The 18,190-nt window shown below is 36.7% G+C and overlaps 1 protein-coding gene across 1 annotated transcript in view; it reads left to right on the top strand.

Annotated features, from left to right (window-relative positions):
* The first annotated feature begins 4,928 nt into the window (after positions 1 to 4,928).
* The window catches only part of LOC105475566 (collagen type XXVIII alpha 1 chain), a 184,552-nt gene continuing 171,290 nt past the window's right edge, over positions 4,929 to 18,190 (top strand). Inside the window, exons 1-4 of the mRNA XM_011730931.2 lie at positions 4,929 to 5,062; positions 7,894 to 8,051; positions 8,895 to 9,451; positions 16,702 to 16,722. Coding sequence (XP_011729233.2) covers positions 7,931 to 8,051; positions 8,895 to 9,451; positions 16,702 to 16,722 — 699 coding nt within the window. The 5' untranslated portion in view covers positions 4,929 to 5,062; positions 7,894 to 7,930. The remainder of the gene's footprint in view (positions 5,063 to 7,893; positions 8,052 to 8,894; positions 9,452 to 16,701; positions 16,723 to 18,190) is intronic.

Genomic DNA, 18,190 nt, shown 5'->3' with positions numbered 1-18,190 from the left:
AAGTGTGAAATGGCAGAATTAAATAAAAGTGGTTGCTAAGTTTCCTTCCAGTTCAGAGATTTGACACTATTGTTTGTCCCCAAGACAAGAAAAGTTTAAATACCAATCAGTGGTAATCAAAGAATTCACCAACATCTAGAACAACACTGTCTAATACCTGAAAGTAAAATGAACTCGGTGAAAAATAGAAATACTTTTCCATTTAAAGCAGGGTTTAGTTAAGGTGTAAATAGATCTGATCTTTCTCTATTAGTAGGCTCTGCATGAAAAAGTTAAAACTGCTCTATCCGGCCGGGCGCGATGGCTCAAGCCTGTAATCTCAGCACTTTGGGAGGCCGAGACGGGCGGATCAGGAGGTCAGGAAATCGAGACCATCCTGGCGAACACGGTGAAACCCTGTCTCTACTAAAAAAAATACAAAAAACTAGCCGGGCGAGGTGGCGGGCGCCTGTAGTCCCAGCTAATTGGGAGGCTGAGGCAGGAGAATGGAGTGAACCCGGAAGGCGGAGCTTGCAGTGAGCTGAGATCCGGCCACTGCACTCCAGCCCGGGCGACAGAGCAAGACTCTGTCTCAAAAAACAAAACAAAACAAAACAAAACAAAACAAAACAAAACAAAACTGCTCTATCCACTGACCAAAGAAGATAATTAAAGAAAAATATTGAACATTCAAACCTATGATAGGACTAGATCAATCTACTTTCAGATATTTCCTAGAAAAAAAATTGTAACATTTTCCAGATGGCACTTTGTTTTTTTGTTTTTTTTTTTGGTCTAAAATAATTGCATTTAGTAAGGAATAAACAACATGGGAAGATGAAATATTAATATTGAAGAAACATTTTAGAGAAAGATTAATAGTCATAAGACAGGGAATTTAGCCCGTCACTATAGCCTATGAGGCACTGTGCGTTGCAGATGTGACACAATTATTCAAGCTGGGGATTGAATGACAAATAATGAAGCAAGAGATCTTAGGGAGTAAACAATATAAAATATAATTGAGTCCATGTTGCTGTACACCAAAACTGCTCTAAACCATAAAGTTTATTAAATAATAGTAACAATTGAAAAATAGTAGAGGGAATGTGGAAGGATCAACTCAATCAGAATTTGGTGAGGGAATAGGGACTGAAGTCACACTGTTCCAGATTTAAGCAATGCCACATCCTATATTTTATTACCAATGATAATTTTTATTTTCTCATTGTCTTTGAATGCTTTTAATATTTCCCTTTGTTGACAAATAAGACCAATACAGTTTTGGTGTTTGCTGTGGTTTGGATATTTGCCCCCTCCAAACCTTGTGTTGAAATTTCGTCCTCACTGTTGGAAGTGGGGCCTGATGGGAAACGTTTGGGTCATGTGGGTGGAGCCCTTATAAATGACTTGGTGCCATCCCTGTGGTAATGAGTGTGTTCTCCTGTATTAGTTCCTGGGGAAACTGATTGTTTAAAAGAGTCTGACACCTCGCTCCCTGCTCTCTTGCTCCCTCTCTTACCATATGATCTTCTCACACTGGCCCCCTTTCACCTTTTGCCATGAGTAGAAGCAGTCAACGGCCCTCACCAGAAGCAGATGCTGGTGTCATGCTTCTTGCACAGTCTGCAGAATTGTAAGCCAAATAAACCTCTTTTCTTTATAGATTACTCAGCCTTAGGTATTCCTTTATAGCAACACAAAATGGACTAAGGCAGTATTCCTCTAATTACTGATGAAGGAGTTGAGAGAATGACTTAGTCATATTCTGGGTCCAAGGATAACGAATCCCAGAAATTTCAGAGCTTTGGGGCAAGTGTTAGAAATTCTACTATATCAACTTTTCTACTGACAAAAGGAAGAAAGAAAAAGAAAGAAAGAAAGAAAAGAAAAGGAAAAGAAAAGAAAAGGACCTTCAAGAACAAATTTCTTCAAATAGGTACGAAGGTCATTCATTTCTTCCTTGTTAGTTGGTAATTTTTTTTTCCACTCTAGATCAGCAGTGTGGGAGGTGGCTAAAGTAGGGAAAAGCTTGTGAAACTATACTATGCCTTAATCTTGGTCGAAATGTATAACTTTGATTTGTTATCAACCTTTTTTTTTTATTTCTATGAATTCATGCAGATAAAATTCTCTGAAATATGTAAGTCTTAGCAGACTTGTCTCTTTTTAAATGATTCTAGGACCCCAAAATACCATCACCACTGAAATTAAGATGTTGGCACTGGTACTAGAGTCAATAGACACAATGCAGATCCTACTATGGTAGCATATTAAAAGAATTTGAAAAAGTTGAAAAAAGATTTTCATCTAGCAGAGCTTTGGAGAAGAGCAATTTATTGTATCATAGACCTCAAGTGATTGATAAACACTAAAAATTACTTCTAATAATCATTCATTTCACAAATATGAGTGCTTACTCTGGGCTATTTATAGTAGTAACAATGAAAATAGTATGCTATATTTCTTCTAGAAAGACTTTACTACAAAATAACTGTCAGAAGGGCATGGGCTCCACGTTGCCTTTTTCTAGTCATTAGGGTTATCCATGTTCTCTTATTTGGTCTGCTGTGTGTCCAATAGCATACTAATTCAAGACCATCTGTTGGGATTAGGATTGCAGTGGCGCTTTGTTTCTCTGGGTGCAAAACTAATTGCCTTTTATAGACTGACAAAACTGAAGATTTTATTTTGCATAATCTTCCCAATCAACTTAGTGCTGATTTTCACGCTTGGGAATGAAAGGTGGCAAATCTTTGGTTTGAGTTACCCTATTTACTGTTGGAGAAAGGGAATGGATGAGTAACCTGGACTCCAACCTCCTACCAACTTTAATCAAAACAGCTCCAAAGCAGAAGGGCTTTAGTCCATTTCCCCCATCCAGGTATTACTTGTTTGCTTCTTAGTGGCATTATTATTCTGCATGTTGTTAACCTGCCTCAGCAAAAAGAGAGTTGACCTGAAAAGATGCTACTTCCTTGTCTCTTGATTCTCATCTCACAAAAGTAAAAAGTGTGATTAACACCCACAGGCTACTAAGTAAATACATGGTTGTTCGCTAGGAAATTCCACTGTTACTTCTGCATTATACCCACTGTTTCTTCTTTCTGTTACCAAAGCCTCATGAAACTGCCTCAGTTCCTCAAAACCTGTTTTGTGAGGAGGAGACAGTGAAACACAAACATTCACATGGATACTTAATGACATACTAGTTGTTATAAGTGAGGCTCACAGGTCTTATAAGCCTGAGTTAAAAGTTCATTTTGCCATTCTCTAGTTTTAGTATGACAGTGGACAAGTTACGGAACCTCTCTCTGCCTCCGTCTTGGAAAAATTTGAATTCTTACAACTTCTACTATAAGTACAAGGGGTCCTGGAATAATGTTTTGTTCAATGTCATTTTGTTATAACATTGGATGAGAGAAAAAAAATCAATTCCTGGACCAGGCTGACTGTGTGGAGTTGACATGTTTTCCCCATGTCTGTGTGGGTTTTCTCCAGGTCCTGGGGTTTCCTCCCACATCCCAAAGCTCTGCCCACTAGGTGCATTGGTGTGTCTACATGGGTCCCTGTCTGAGAGAGTGGGTGGGTGTATGAGTGCCCTGTGACAGGATTGCATCTTGTCCAGGGCTGGTTCCTGCCTTGCACCCTCAGCTGCTGGGACAGGATCTGGTCAACCATGACCCTGAACTGGAATATGGAGGTAAACAGTTATCTTGTTTTTATCAATCTTTCATAAATGTATGTATGGCTTAGATTTATTCCAATGTTTAATATTAGAGTTGTTTTGAGTCTTTATTTAGAGGTTCAGTGATATTTTTGTAACTAGAAATATGCCATAGGAGCTTAACTCTTATTTATATCAATTAGCTCATGGGAAAATTGGCTTCATTATCTATTGTTTCACTTTATGTCACAGTTTCCAAGCACCTACGGAGGATGTTAAGTGAGGACTGTGGTTGTGCTTGTGAAGGACTAAATGAGGTAATGGGTGTGAAGCACTCAGGACAGTGCCTAGCACCTGGTAAGTGTCCATGAATTGGAGATTATTATTGCTATAATAAGGAAATTCATACACATTAAAATGCCTAAGAAAGTTCATTTTAAATAATCGTAACATGAACGTTTATATTGCTTTCTCGGATGATCTTGCTATTCTCTATTTCAGAGGAAGTCCATGGAGAAGCCTGCCTGTTAGTTGTCTAGGGGTCAAGTGGCTTCTTTGCAGTACACATTACACTGATAAACATTGACTTAATATGGGCTGTAACCACAAGGTAGAAAATAGGGGAAAAGACAGTGGAAAAACCACAGTGACCTCCTCTCCTAGACAGAGACCAAAATATTAACCGCTGTAAACCTCTCATGTTACAGTTTGAACACATCTTAATAAATGATTAAATCCACTCTCTCATTTCGTAAGTGGGAAACTGAAGCCCCCATAAGAGTTAGGGGCAGAACTGTGCCTGTACTCAGACCACTCTTTCCTTGTATATTATATATACCTTTTATTACAAAAAATTTCAAAAATCACAGAAATACAAAGACTAGAACAATGCACACCTACGTACTCATCATTCAGCTTTAATAACAATCAAACTGTTACCTCTCTTGAAAAAACAGCTTTGAATCTGAGTCTGGTGTCATTTATACTCCTTCACAGAGATGTTCAGAACCAGTATCTTAGAGCACATCCCCCAGGCAAAGAAATGTAGCAATAAAAAGAGAAGGACATAGCATGAGAAAAAAGGCAGGCTGTCAACCAATGCCTAAAATGTAGAAAGTTCTCTCAAGTTGTTTTTACAATAGTCTGGAAAACACAGTCTCATTCTGAAAGACACTGTTCCTTTAAATTGCTTACTGATCCCACCCAGATCTTGCACCCTGGCCAAATGCCTGACCACTCTTGCTTTAACTTAGTCGAATAAACATGAATAAAAGACTGCAAAAGATCCTAAAGCAAAGACTTTTATTTCCCACAGAACAGAACAATATCAAATAGCTAACTTCACCCCCTACCACAGTCCTTGCTGTTGGCATTTACTCAACTAGTCTTTAATTCCTGTTTGACAAACTTAATAAGGTAAGACATAACGGATTTATTTTAGTCACTTGAAATCAGATAGGACCATCAAGGAACTGTGGAAGACTAAATGACTTACATACTTATTAGGTGAAGAAAGCTTGTCAAAAGTTTGTGTTCTCTGCAATTGCTTCAAAGCAATTATTAGAAAAATATTAACATTGTTAAAATGTAGAAATTTAAAATTTAAAGTTATTTTGGAATTGATTTTTAACTTACAGTCTTCTAAATTGTTTTACAATGATGTTAATATATTTTAGGACATCTTTTTCTCAATTTGGAACAGGGTTTACAATTTAGAATTAGTTATAGAATACTTTACAACTTGGCTAATTTGTCAATTTGAATGAAGTCTTTATTCAATCATTTTATATTTGTGTAGAAACTGAGATGCAAACATTGTAACTAAAGTTGGTGAACTCTGCTATAAGATCATTTTATTTTTGAAAAATTATAAAAAATAAAGTATCTTGGATTTATTTATTGATCCTGATATTTACCCCAAATAAATTTTAGGCCAAAAGTAAAAATACGGTATTTGATTACAAATTATGATTGTTTCTGCATTTATAAAATTTAACCTATAGTAAACACAGAGGTTCACATTTCCTTCACTTAACTAATGGCACTGTTTTTTTCTGAAACCTATTTTGCTTGTATGTGACATCAGAAAGAGAGAAAGGTGAGAAAGAGGCAAAATAAAACATGGTAAAAAGTGATAAGAAATGAGTGGGCTCTCAAGATGCCAAATTAATAAAGGAGAAAGATATTTCAGGGAAGCAGTAGAACTAACAAACTAGAGAAACAAAACTAGAGAGGTATGAAAATGTCCTCTGGCTACAATAGGGAAACAGAAAGAAATAACAAGACTTTGGATTGGGAGCGCTAGATTAAAAATGTCAGAGCGAATGATAATAAAATATGATATATTGTGATTATTGTCAATGGAAAAGTTATGTTTGTGAATATCGTATATACAGGGGTCAGATACGAATTCATGATTATATGCTAAGAAAACAGTAACAGCAGGTGCTTAGTTTTGGGAAAAGATAAATCTTTATTTAAAGCCAGCATTTCTAAAACCTTACATGAACGGTTTTGAAGAGTTGCTTGATTATGTTGCTTATAAAATCTTGCTCAGTTCTCAATGGAATTCAATTCTCAGTCTCTTGTTTCCAGGACTTCTGAGATGTTCCTTACGGTATGAACTCAACCAAAGACAAAACTCATATGTAATACCATGGCCATGGTGTTATTCCCTTTCCCCTTTGAAAATGCAGTAAGAACTGTGTTTTTCATATAGCCTTATCTTTACACTAACCTTCAGATTTAAAGTTGTACATCATTTAATTTTTTTCCTTGCTTAGCAAAGGGATAACTTGAGGAGAGACGGCCTTTGTGTGTTCTGTTTCCTTAGCACACTTCTTGGTTTTGTTTTGTTTTGTTTTTAATACCCAGCTCTCTTTACATTTTGGTATACATTGTCTGAGGATCAGTTGGCATTTGGCCAATTGCTACCCAAGATGTTTGATCATACCTATCTGAAGTTCTGTTAATAAACTTCCAGCTGGATGATGCTATGTGAGGAGCAGACTGTGGCATGAAGCCATCCATTGGTCCTCTTCTAACCCAACAGTTTTGTTTCCCTTTGGGGTTTATCCATCTGGCATGTATGAAAAAAGTCAGTCTCCATCTCACTCCTCACTGCCTTTGCATATATTTCCACCCTCTATTCAGAGTCTGGAAAAATCGTGCTCATGATTTCCTAGATTCTTATCCCCTAAAGGCAAGGTGCCAAAGAAGGAAAATGTGATTCCTTTTCCAGAACTCCTGAAGTCAATATAGTTTCAGCAGGCAAGCATTTTTAAGCCATACTAAATGCTGATTTGAAATAAGCTTTCTCGTTGCCATTCTCTTGGGTATACTGAGGCAGCAGCACATGAGTCTTCTCCTCCCAGGGAAATCTGTGAGTTTAAGAGCCATTTGGTGTGTAGCTAGGCATATTGACTGATGAAGACTGAGGATTTTAATACAGAATTAGATTTTTCATTGTTAATCTACCCAGAAAAATAGTTTCACAGGGCTATTCAGAGGGGGTGCTTCTTGGCTTTAAGTCCTGTTTCTGTTCATTAGTTCTTTTAGCCATCCCTGGAAGAAAAGTGTTGCTTTTAAGCAAATCTATTATTTTTGCTCTCATATTCTTTTGATTCATTGGATATGCAGCTTTGAACCCCTGGTGGAGACAAAGTTTCCAAAGGTAGGGTAGAAAAGAGAAATGGGGTTCTATGGAAACAGAAGGGCAATTTAATTTTTACTTTGACCTCTGAACTCACTGAAGTTATGTGTGTAGTATTAAGCCTGAAAGGGTGGTGATTATCTACAATTCTACAAAATACTAGATTTCTCAGGAATCAGTTATAATGAAAGTGAATGAAATGACTATATAGCAATCTGAATTCACCCTGAAGAATTTGGAAATGTCAAAGCAGACCCTGTGACTGAACCACAGTACTCATACAGAGTGGGATTGAAATGTTTTTAAATGGCTCTCCCAACTCTATGCTCCTCATAATACAATGGAGAATTAAGAATACTTAAATATAGTTCTTTGAATATGTAGAAACATTCACTAATAAATGTTTGGTCATGGTGCCATGATTTATTTGGATTTAAATCTTTTAAAATCTCAATGTGAATATTTTTCTAGAAATATGAATGAAAACCTCTTTTTTTCCAGTCACATGACAGTTTTCAACTCTGCTAGCTTGAAATTTTAAAATAACAAACACCATATTTTATTAAAGTATTTGTAACTGACTTTTCTATTAAAGGTGCTACAAGGCAGATGATTTTTCACCATCTACCATAATGTGGAACAGATATTTTGTCTTCTGTACCCTGCTTTCAGCATTTATGAGTCAAACAGTATCCGGACAAAGAAAGAAAGGACCAAAGCCAAATTTGCTTGCAAGGAAAAGTGATGTCCAGGGTAAAAATAAATGTGTTTGTTTTTAAGTTTAGCCTGTTAAAAATACTTTTGTGAATTTTTCTAAATAGTATTTGATATCAATAGCAAGCCATATACATGTATACATGTGGTAGTCTATTTTGATAAAATTATATGGTGCTAATATACCTGACATACTTATAGCACATCAGAATTTTTAATAAGAGCACTTGTGCACCTATTATCTCATTTGAGCCTCACAGTAACCTTGTAAAATAGGCAGGACGGAGATTACCACTCATAGTATAGATAAAAAAAATTGAGGTCTTAAGAGGTTGAGTGGCATACTCAAGGCCATAGACAAATTAACTAGTGAGATACAGAGCTGGGATTTAAACTTAAGTTGTGTTTAAGTTAGGTTTCTTCCCCACTTACTCTTGGTACAAGGGGTATAGTCATTTTCTACCTTGATTTCAAGAAAGTTAAAAAAAAAATAGGGACTCACCAATATGACACAACCTGAGAATTAGAGTATCATTTACTTCTAGACAGCTATGCTCAGTGTTAGTTGGATTTTTAAAATATGATGCATCTTGACTTCCCATTTCCTCCCACTTTCAGCAGGTTTAACATTGAAAAGATGCTCAGAATATATGATATCTTATTTATTTTAATTTGCATGATTTTACAAGGAGAAAATAATTTATAAACTTAGACATTTAGTTTTTTACAATTTAAGCTTTCTGTCCAACATGTCTCTCTTACTCTCCTCACGCTGCTCTCAACACCAAACAATATACAACACACCACTTCAGGGCTTTCCTTACGCAAATTTCTTTCATGATATGAATAATTATTTTGCCTAACCTGTTTACTCTGTTTCAGGCTCCATTTGTTTCATAGATATTGTCTTCATCGTGGACAGCTCTGAAAGTTCTAAAATTGTCCTCTTTGATAAACAGAAAGATTTTGTGGATAGCTTGAGTGACAAGATTTTCCAATTGACTCCTGGTGGCTCCTTGGAATATGACATCAAACTGGCAGCACTTCAGTTTAGCAGCTCTGTCCAAATTGATCCACCTTTTTCTTCTTGGAAGGACCTGCAGACATTTAAGCAGAAGGTTAAGTCTATGAATTTAATAGGGCAAGGTACCTTCTCTTATTATGCCATCTCCAATGCCACTAGGCTACTTAAGAGAGAAGGGCGTAAGGATGGTGTGAAAGTGGCTTTGCTGATGACTGATGGCATTGACCATCCAAAGAATCCAGATGTTCAAAGTATTTCTGAAGATGCCAGAATTTCAGGAATATCATTTATTACCATTGGACTTTCTACAGTAGTCAATGAAGCCAAACTTCGTTTGATTTCTGGGGATTCATCCAGCGAACCCCCTTTACTGTTGAGTGATCCAACACTTGCAGATAAAATTCAAGATCGCCTGGTAGGTACCTAATGGGTTGGTATACAGTTATCAACATAATATTGACATATTTGTTGTAAATTCCATAAGAAGAGAAACTAGGTCAAAAAGATGGAGAAAATGAGAATTCACCTTGAAAACAGAAAGAAGAATCATTCTGAAGTGTCACTCCACTATCTTGGCAGTTTACTCCAGATAATCTGGAAAACCTCCAGGCTAATTCCCTGGAATTGCATTCTTAACTTTATTGCTAGCTGATGCTGAGGATTTTGGAAGGGGTTACTTTCCAATCATATACCTTAGGCTCCTGTTTATACAGCCTACAATCATGAACATTGCTGACTTATATTCAGGTTGTTTTCAACTTGTGGTGTTAGGCTATATTTGTACTAAGTTGGTCTTTTCCCATTCCATGTCTATACACGTATTTTTGACATAATTTTGACATTCTCTCTTACTCTTCTAAATGAGTATTTTTGACTCTGTCTCACCTATCGTTATATTATGCTACTCAAAGTTCATAGACTTCCAATTTTTAAAATTACCTCCTTGTTTCTTAGATGTTCACAAGCCCATCCAATTTAAAATCATCTGCAACCTGCAGTCAAGCAACAGTTTCTACCATCAAATCAATGAGTCCCACTTGATTGGTCTGGTCAGTTTTTCTTTGTTTGTTGCTCAGCTGTGTGTAAAAGCCTTTCCTTGCTGCCTTGTAAAACACACGGCACCATAATCAAAAGGAAATCCCTCTTAGCAATGTATCTCAAGGAGAAAACTCCTAGAGATAAATTGGTTGATTGGCTGAATGTTAAAAATTGATTTTCTTAAAAACTTGGATTTCTTTGATTTCCTGAGAAAGGAAGGCAAAAGTGTCCTTTATGTGTCCTTTATGTACTGAGCGTTTCGTATAGCTGTTTTCTACAGCTTGCATAGAAAACTCAGGCTCTATTTCAGAGACTGTTTTGCTCCTTTTGTCTTATCCGTCGATCCTTTTCTCAACATTACTCTTACCTTTTAACTCCCTATTGTTTTCAGTATAAGATCTGAGGTTTTCTTACCTAAATAATAGCTCTTATGTATTGAGTACTCTCTCTGTATTAGGCATTTTCCTGCGCACTTTATATATTTTATTTTGTTCAATGTTTGCCACAATCTTATGATGTAGGTACTGTTATTATACCCATTTTGTAGTTGAAAATTTAAGGCCAGTGAAGACCTCACAGTTTGCATGTTTAACCCTATAAAAGCATATTGAGAGAGGAAATAGTAACTGCTTTTAAAAAAAAGATTTTCTCAATCAGAACTGCTCTGAAACAGTTTAGTAGCAGCCCTCCTCCAAAGTTACTACTGTTTCTAGCCTTTTTTCCTTGGGGATTCGGGGTAAATGGGAGAGTTATGCCTAGATCAGAGATAGAGCTGATGGCCCCAGCCCTGCGGTGCTCAAGGTAAGTGCTCATTCTGAGCAGCTCTTTTGCATGAAAAGGAAATTTGTAGTGGTTCCTGGCTAACACTTAGCCCTGCCTGTGCCATTACTTAAGGAGTCCTCACCACTAAACATAAAACAGAGGGCTCCAGCAGGTGCAGGAGAGAATCCTGGTGATGTGATCATGAGTAGGCTGTTGGTACTTATTCATCTTCACCCTTAAGATGGATAATAGCTGACCATAGAAGATGCAGGAAAGGCAGCTCCTTTTTTGGCCTCATATCTAGGCTCAAGTTGTTCATATTCCCACCAGATACACCCTCGCTGAGAGCACTTGCCTCGCTGAGAGCACTTGCTTCACTGAGAACACAGGCTCTTGGCAGTAGACTGGAAGCAAAACTGTTTGTCTGTTCCTGGGGAACCAGAAAATGACTGAATAATACTGCTCTTCCTTAGCATCCGGTGACTTCAACTTGTTTGTTTAGCATTTGTGATTTCAACTTGTTTGTTCAGATGGAAGCTCCATCAATAAACCGCTTCTTAGAAGGAGGTGCTGCTTTCCAAACACTTCCAGGATCCAAAGTGCTTATTAGGCTCTTCAAAGAATGGTATACCAACTTTCAATGTTTCAAATTGCCACCATCTAGAAGGCAGAAATTGACTTTTTTTTTTTTTTTTTTGAAATGGAGTTTCGCTCCTGCCGCCCAGGCTGGAGTGCAGCAGCGCGATCTCAGTTCACTGCAACCTCTGCCTCCCGGGTTCAATCGATTCTCCTGCCTTAGCCTCTCAAGTAGCTGGGATTACAGGCGCCTGCCACCACACCCGGTTAATTTTTTTTTTTTTTTTGTATTTTTGAATAGAGATGGCCAGGCTGTTCTCAAACTCCTGACCTCAGGTGATCCACCTGCCTCGGCCTCCCAAAGTGCTGGGATTACAGGTGTGAGGCACAGCACCTGGCCCAGAACTTGACTCTTGATGAGACCATTGGAAAAATTCTTTATTTAATCCCTTTGTATTACATCTTTAGTTGAATTTTTAAACTTTTTATTTTGAAATAATTATGTAGTTGACTTTTAAAATAAGTTAATTAGGTGTGATTTAAGTATACAACTGCATCAAATTAAAGTGCACAATTCCATGAGCTTTTGACATAGGTACGCACCTGTGAAACTACCAACACAATTGGGACAGAGAACATTTCCATCACCTCCCCAAATTGCCTCATGTCTCTTTGTAAGACCTCCTTTGCTCCTGAGCTACTGATCTGACTTTTGTGACTCTAGATTAGTGTATACTTTCTAGAATTTTATACAAACTCAAATAGTATGTATTCTTTTTGTGTCAGGCTTCTCGTACCCAGCATACTGATTTTCAAACTCATCGGGGTTGTTTTCTGTATCAGAAGTTTACTCCCTTTTATTGTAGAATAGACTTTAGTTGAATTTAATGGACACGAGTATACAGAATGAATGGATTCTTCAGGAGCCGAGACAAATCAAATAATTGTAAATTCCTTGATGCCTCTAGTAGGAATTATCATGTAAGAACCCTATAGAAACATTTTAGTTCTGAATTACCCAAAAGAGACTTGATTCCAAATTGAAGGAGACATGTAATATATTTTTACTGCTGTTTTATTATAATTTACATAATAGTATTGAAACCAAAGAAACAAATTCAACCCAAAGTCCTGGGTGTATATATATATATATATATATATATATATATATATATATATATATTTTTTTTTTTTTTTGAGACAGAGTCTTGCTCTGCCGCCCAGGCTGGAGTGGTCTTGGGTATATATTACTTGGTCCTGTAGAAGAGTAAGAGAGGATATGTGAAAATTAAAAACAACTTTTTCCCTCTCTTGCCTTTGATGTTAAATATTTAAAAAGCCTTTATGGAAATAAGGATTGTGACAAATTTGTCTTTTTTTTCTGAGGTATTTTTAAAAAACATAAATTTAAGGTATTCCCTCCCTCACATACCAAGAAGAGATCAATGTGGTGATGTCTATATCATCTTTAGAATTCTATGCTTTGTTAATCTATTAATTATGATCACTTTCCATTTTTTTCAAGACTTCCTCTGTTTAGGGCCTTATTTTTGTTTTCTGTTTTAGATTTTATAGTGGCTGTTTTGCTACCATTTTAAGTTGAATTTTTTTGTCACAGGGTTTGTTCTACTTGCGTACCAAGTGCTTTACTGTCATTCTATGTGCTATGATATTTGTCCATTCTTCACATGTTTTCTGTCCCCTTCTCGTAGCATAGACCTTATACTCCTTGAAAAATTGGTGGCTCCATTCTAGCATTCTGGCTTCACATATATAATATATGTGAATATATGCCATATATATGAATCCATTAATGAAATTCTGACTGCGTCTTCTTTTGCTGTCATGAGACCCTTTCCCTATTTATCCTTTTCATTGAAACTCAAGCATCCCCGCAGTCTGTCATCGAACATGCCCTCCCCTCAGGCTTTGACACAGTTCTCCTTGCAGCCTGCTTCCCTGCCTGGGTGCAAGCCCTCGCCACCTCCCAAGGCCTCCGGCTCTGTCCATGTGGGCCCTTCTGTCCACTCCCTTTAAATGTCCCTCCTAACTGCTTCCTTTGTCTTATTGCCCACACTAGTCCTTATGACTTTTTTTCCCCTAAACTTTGACATATAGGACAGCATACCATCAATGGGTGGCCCTTTGCATTCCTCTCTTCAAAACCATCCAGAAAACCCATCTATTCCAAGAAGCCATCTTGTTACTGGCTCCCCCGCCCCTGGCCTAGGACCTCCTTCCTACTCGGGTTTCTGTGTGTTGTCCTCTGTTCCTGGGGCTTATAGCCTATAAGAGCCCTCAGGGATGGGACTTTGTTCTTTGTTTGAAACAGTCTTATCTATTGTGTAGTTTTGGGTTCATTTTTGTTTCCATAGAAATATAAATTCCAGCAAACACAAATTTAAATGAGTTCCAAAAATAGTTTTTTGCATTGCTATGGTTTTAAGCCTTATGCCACATATTTCTAAAGAGCAATATGGCAAAGCAGAAATTGAATTTTAAAAGAAAGAACTGAAAAGAAGTGTAAAATTACACATCAGACACAGTAAGAGCTGAATTCATGAATTTAAAAACTGATTAAGATATTGCTTATTGTGGCTGGGTGTGGTGGTGGCTCACACCTGTAATCCCAGCACTTTGGGAGGTCAAGGCGGGTGGGTCACTTGAGATCAGGAGTTTGAGACCAGCGTGGCCAACATGATGAAACCCTGTCTCTGCTAAAAATACAAAAATTAGGCTGGCGTGTTGGTGCGCTCCTATAATTCCAGCTATTCCAGAGGCTGAGGCAGGAGAATTGCTTAAACCCGGGAGGTGTAGGTTGCAGTGAGCCAAGATCTTGCCACTGCACTTCAGCCTAGGTGACAGGGTGAGACTCTGTCTCAAAAAGAAAAAAAAAAAAAAAAAAAGACATTGTTCATTGTAAAAAGATTGTAAAGTGACAAAAATTTAAATTTTTCTTTATTTCAGTAGTGGTTTTTAAATACTACAATTTGACTTGAATTATTAGTTGTTTTACTGCCTCTGTTGAACTTCTTTTGAATTTCTTTTCTCTCTCTTTCTCCCAGAGGAAACCACTCTCTGACGTGGTTTGAAATATTTTACATATTTTAATAAATCAGATCATATTGTACGTATCTATCTACAACTTGCTTTTGCACTCAATTTTTTTTTTGGAAATGTTGTCGAAAGGCATAGATCCAATGAGTTCACTTTAACTGCTGAGTAGTATTTCATTTACTGATCCATTCCACTATTGGCAATTATTTTATTTACAGTTTTTCATTACAAAAAACAATGAATGCTGAAATGTGCAAGAGCAAGAATTTCCCTGTGGTGTGTCTGGAAAGGATGTCAGGATAACAGGCGAAAGCAAGAATTGTCCTGGCAGCCTAGTGATAATGCATGTCCATCTTCAGCTTTGTAGGCATAGCCAAATGTTCTACAGAGGGTAATAACATTTTAACTAAAATTATCAGTGTATCTGAGTTCCTATTTCTCCATAGGACCTCCTAGCTCTTAAAGATACAAGTATCTCATCTGCTTTCAGCCTGGATTTACATGGCTAGTAATTTAAAATCGTTTGGTTGGGAAGGGTGGTAGGTCAGACTCTAAATTTTGTACATAGTGTCTGTGGCTAGGGTTTTATAGCTCCTGAGATCGTGTAGTCAAACTTTATCCTTTTTAATATGTGGAGAAAACTACCTGGAAGGATTGTATGACTTGTCCAAGGCCACATAGCTAGTTAATGGTTGAAACGGGATGGAAACCCAGAATGACACTTAATTCCCAGCCTAATTTTTTCCCTATTAAATAATTATAGCCACTTAAAGCATTTTGTTATCTCATCCCTCTATATTATTAGTTTGTATGGAAATAAAGTAAAAATAAAACTGAAGGGATGCAGCATCCTTCATAAAGCTACATACTCTTATTTAACTTCCTTGTTAGCTTCTGCATTTTTAATATCTTACAACAAATATTCCAGTGCTTGTTCCTTCATCTTTCTATTTTATCGTATGTAAATTACCCTTTCAGATGAAATCATAAGGCACTGATTTGATACATAATTTCTAGGTTAAGAAAGTGCTAATTCTATATGTAAACATAGGTTAGTTTCTTTCCAGCGTTTGACTTCCAACATGGCCTTCAGTGCACTTATCAGGTAATCTCCCAGTGAATTAAAGTATGGTAGTGAGGCCTAGGTGTTGGACAAAAACAAGATCCTGACACTTCTGCAAAATTATAAATTTAAAATAGTTTTGAAAAATATTCTGGCTAATTCATTCCTGTATGGTACATATGACATGCACTGAAGACTGTCAGGAGGCACAGCCCAAGTGTGTTACCTTGGTTGAGTCACATTATGGTGGAACCATGTTTCCTTATTGCAAAGCAAGAGGTTGAGTCTGATTGACTTCTAAGACTCATTAAATTTGTTTTTCTGTTTTTCATAATGATCACTTTTTATTATGAAATATTTATTACTTTTCTATAACTTAATTTTTTTCCTAAGGTAGCCAGTTATAAATGTAAGTCGTCTTTTACATAAGTAATGCATATTACTATGAACTGTTCAAAATTTTTACCATAATATTATTCCTAATATTGTTTAAATTTAAAAGTTGAGTATCTTCTTTGCTTATGTTGAAATTCTATAAATAAAGTACCATATTAGAGGCTTTTCAAATTTGAAATAGAAAACCCTTCTCCTAGTGATCATAATAATGGAAATCTTTGTCTGCTCATAATTCAGACCATCTCAAAAAATGTCACTGGACTTTGTAATTTTCTCTTTTTGAGTTTTAATATGACCTAACACCCATTAATATTTCATGAAGTTATGACTATATTATTTTAATCTTGAAAAATAAATAATGAAAAATAGATGCATGTATATGTGCATAAGGATGGAAAAAATTGAAAATATAAAATTATATATTCTGCCTCAGTCTTTGTATGTAAAAGTGAGAGCTTTCTCATTATGACTGATTAACTTTATAGTCAAATTATGGAGATTACAGAGCTGATAAAGAAAACAAAAGATAAAACATAGAATGCAGTAAGATGAAGTTCCTAGAAAATATAGATTAATTTTTAATGGTAGTTATATCTCCTATTATTACATGGCTCGAACTGCTCCTTGGGTGGTTGATTGGTTGGCTTCATTGCTTTTACAAAAAGGCTGAATTGTGGAAACTTCATATGCCATGGGGAATAATTATGACTAATAACTAGCTGAAAGCAGAACTATGAATTGAGTTAATGCTTCATTCTTTTTTTCCCTTGTAGGATATCTTATTTGAAAAGAAGGTAAGCATCACATGCTTTGATTACTACAAATTACTCTAAAAACTTGCATTATCAGATCAGCATTATAATTCATATTAGAAGATTAAGTGTGACTAAATAAAAAAGCTTAGTTCTTTTAAAATGAGCCACTCTATTCTGAGGCAGCCATCTGATTTCTTTTATACTACCATATTCAATGCAAGTTGGAAAATTTGGAAAAAGTAGGAAATATTAAATGTGATTCCAGGAGTGATTTTAGAAATCAGTCATAAGCAAACCACATAGCTGTTGCTTACTTTGATGTGCTTCCTTTATTCTAAGCATGTATCTGACATCAGCCACATCAGGTCCTCTATTTTGGGGGGTGTTCCTAGCATTGGCTAGGTTAGGCAGAGGGTTCCCAGCTAAGAGACAGAGTTTAGAGTCATCCCCTGTTGCCAGACAATTGACTTTGAGCTCATTCTCCTTATTGTAAAGAAAACGCAGCCTGATGATGGCAACCAGACCATGTGGCAAAGGAATCTGGCCAGTAAGATTGAATGGGCCTTAGCACAATAGACAATCATCAGCTTGCTGAGGGGTCCTGTCCTGGACATGCATTTCTTAAAAGAAAGAGTTTGGAACATCTGAACTTTGTTCAATGAGCTGCTTATTTAACATCAGGAAATTTACACTATCATTGCATAAAATAATAGGAGTTAACCAAACCTGTAGCGCACCATGTTTAATTAAATTGTACATGTTCAGATATACCATTATGTTATGGACCATTAAGAAAGGAAAAAAAACGGCTGGGCATGGTGGCTCACGCCTGTGATCCCAGCACTTTGGGAGGCCGAGGTGGGTGGATCATGAGGTCAGAAGATCGAGATCATCCTGGCCAACATGCTGAAACCGCATCTCTACTAAAAATACAAAAAAATTAGCTGGGGTGGTGGCGCATGACTATAGTCCCAGCTACTTGGGAAGCTGAGGCAGGAGAATCACTTGAAACCAGGAGGCAGAGGTTGCAGTGAGCCAAGATCGCCACTGCACTCCAGCCTGGTGATAGAGTGAGACTCTGTTTAAAAAAAAAGAAAGAAAAAAAACCCTTGCCAACTTAACTATGATACAGTGTCTTCTTATTAATTGCAATTTTTATTTTATACATATAGAAAGCAGTTTTTAGACATTTTGGACGTAGATTTTAAAATCCTGTATCACTTTCATATATACATATAAGGGAATATGTAAGCAAAATAACTTGGTTGTTTCTAAAACTTTTCTTGTTCAACTTGCTGCCTGCAGGCTGCGTGCGGCCCAGGACGACTTTGAATGTGGACCAACACAAATTTATAAACCTTTTAAAAACGTTATAAAATGTATGCGCGGACTTTTTTTTTTTTTTCTTTTTCTTTTGGCTCATCAGCTATCGTTAGTGTTAGTGTATTTTATGTGTGGCCCAATGCAATTCTTCTTCCAATGTGGCACAGGGAAGCCAAAAGATTAG

This window comes from Macaca nemestrina, chromosome 4, assembly GCF_043159975.1.
Source record: "Macaca nemestrina isolate mMacNem1 chromosome 4, mMacNem.hap1, whole genome shotgun sequence".
In the NCBI taxonomy this organism is placed as follows: domain Eukaryota; kingdom Metazoa; phylum Chordata; class Mammalia; order Primates; family Cercopithecidae; genus Macaca; species Macaca nemestrina.
Note: the sequence above shows the minus strand (reverse complement) of the source record. Positions and strands in the feature narration are given on the sequence as shown.